At 40.4% G+C, this 2,042-nt stretch overlaps 1 protein-coding gene across 2 annotated transcripts in view; it reads right to left on the reverse strand.

Annotated features, from left to right (window-relative positions):
* LOC106523391 (regulator of G-protein signaling 21) overlaps positions 1-853 on the reverse strand; it is a 24,265-nt gene extending 23,412 nt beyond the window's left edge. Inside the window, exon 1 of one of the 2 annotated variants that reach the window (XM_014016787.1) lies at positions 656-844. In XM_014016787.1, coding sequence (XP_013872241.1) covers positions 656-750 — 95 coding nt within the window. In that variant the 5' untranslated portion in view covers positions 751-844. Of the gene's footprint in view, positions 1-655 lie in introns of both variants that reach the window. The other variant, XM_014016788.1, reaches the window with a different exon arrangement.
* Between the last annotated feature and the right edge of the window lie 1,189 nt (positions 854-2,042).

Consider the following 2,042-nt stretch of genomic DNA (forward strand, 5'->3'; position numbering starts at 1 on the left):
TTCCATTTAAGTTTTTCAAGGTGTGTGAAAAAACTGTTGTTTCTCCAGAATCCTGYCACACTGAAGACAAAATCACTCAGCTGCCTTTTTGTTGGTAAACTTGTCATGTACTCGATCAGCGTAACTTAGCTAGTATTTGCATACATTTATCGTTTTAGTTTTCTTTAACTTAGCTTTAGCATTCACAGTACGACACTGACTTTAGGTTTTGAAAGGTGGAGATACATATGTATAAATAAAGTGGATTGAGAAGATCGATTTCTGATAYAGCCTGTTTCTGTGATTCAGACAGATAAGATTCAGATGTGCTTTACAGCACAACATAACTCATGCTGTTGGGACCCATTTTCCCTTTCAAAAACCAGGTATTTGCTCAAAAACAAATGCTTTTGACCCAGTTCACACACAACCCCAGAGAGCATCAAACTCTCAGGAGAAAAAAAACCCAATGTCTGCAGAAAAGGCAGATGTTTGAGTATCAGGCAGGGGTGGGGTGCAATGTCCTCRTCTAACACCGAGAGAGATATGTGGAAAGAGATGGGGCAATGAAAATGAGTGATGGGAGAGCAAATTGTGGAGCTGTGATCAGAGAAAAAAAGGGGAGGTGGGGAGAGAAGACAAACGAGGGACAACGCTGACAGTGAAGCAAGCCTACCTGTCCGCCCGTCTCTTTTTTCCCGCCTTGATTTGCAATTCCTCGACGGGACACTTTCCGCGGCTGTCCGGGAGCGTCAAGAAAACAGCTGACATAAAACACCACTGTGAATGGGATTTGCATCTGTAATGACCTCCCTGGAGATGCTGAGACTATTGTGTTCCCAACAAAACCCTGTCAGATATCCGCCTTCTCTGGAATTCAGCATSAGCTCAGCTGCAACCTTTCCTCTGTCCCGTCACTTAACAGTGACTGCAGACAGCTCCCTTTGTCTTCTCAGCACAATAACATGTTGCTTTCCCTGCATTTTCTCATGTCACACCTTTGTATGCGTTTGTGGAATAATTGTTTACAATTTCATCCAATTAAAACACTGTGCAGCTTAGACTGAAAAGCTTTACCTGTCTCAATGCATGCCAGGGTTTTAGATTCAATAAATTCTGAACTGATGGACTTATTTCTCTGAGCTGCTCTGATAACGTCAAGTATTTATTCATATTTATGACCATGCATCTGTATAACATAAGTCATTCATTGTGTGTAGATCAGAGCTTTAGATCAAGAGAAAGAAAGATTGCCACAAAAAATGGATTTAGTGAGAGTGTATTCTGTTTTTGTTAATGCACAATAGACATTTTACCTAAAAAAAAGAGCAAATTTAAAACACTTTTGGAGTTGCTGTGCCCTGTTTTCTTTCAGCTAAGTTTGTGTTAGGGTTTCTACCACAACAACAGCAGCCCTGTTGTCCCTTTTTGTTCTTTTATGAACCATTCTCTCCATCGCCTGTGGTCGTCTGYGTCTTTGTGTGGTGACATGAGTCTGGCACCTTTTTTGACACATTTGTTTCTAAAGAGTCGTTATGTCTCAATCTCACATCACACCTTATTTTTTTATCAGCCCATCAGTTCCAGCGTTGTACTGTTTTGATCYTGACATTTCACTCAGTCCTCACTAGATAAATACAGTATATATTTATTTTTACTTTCGCCAAGGAGGTAATGTTTTCGGTCGCTTCTGTCTGTCGTTCTGCCTGTGGACAACATTACTCAAAAACTTGTGGACGGATTGTCAAGACATTTTTACCACATGTGGGTACTGGGCCAAGGAATACACCATTACATTTTGGTGATGGTCCGGATCACGATGCAGATACAGGAATTTTTTTTCTTTTAATCCTCTGAGATCGGCAAAGCTGTGATGCTTTCACAGGGCTTCTGTAAAAAACAGTGAGCTGGATTGGACAGCACGGACTTCAAACTTTATAAAAGTAATGTTAAAACCACATTTAATGAATAATTTTTGCCATAATATGCACATTTACAGAACGTTTTGTGACCAGGAAGTGTAATACTGCACCATGAAACCTATTTTTCCCATTTCCTCAAAC

The sequence above is a fragment of the Austrofundulus limnaeus genome, unplaced genomic scaffold (genome assembly GCF_001266775.1).
Source record: "Austrofundulus limnaeus strain Quisiro unplaced genomic scaffold, Austrofundulus_limnaeus-1.0 Scaffold155, whole genome shotgun sequence".
NCBI lineage: Eukaryota > Metazoa > Chordata > Actinopteri > Cyprinodontiformes > Rivulidae > Austrofundulus > Austrofundulus limnaeus.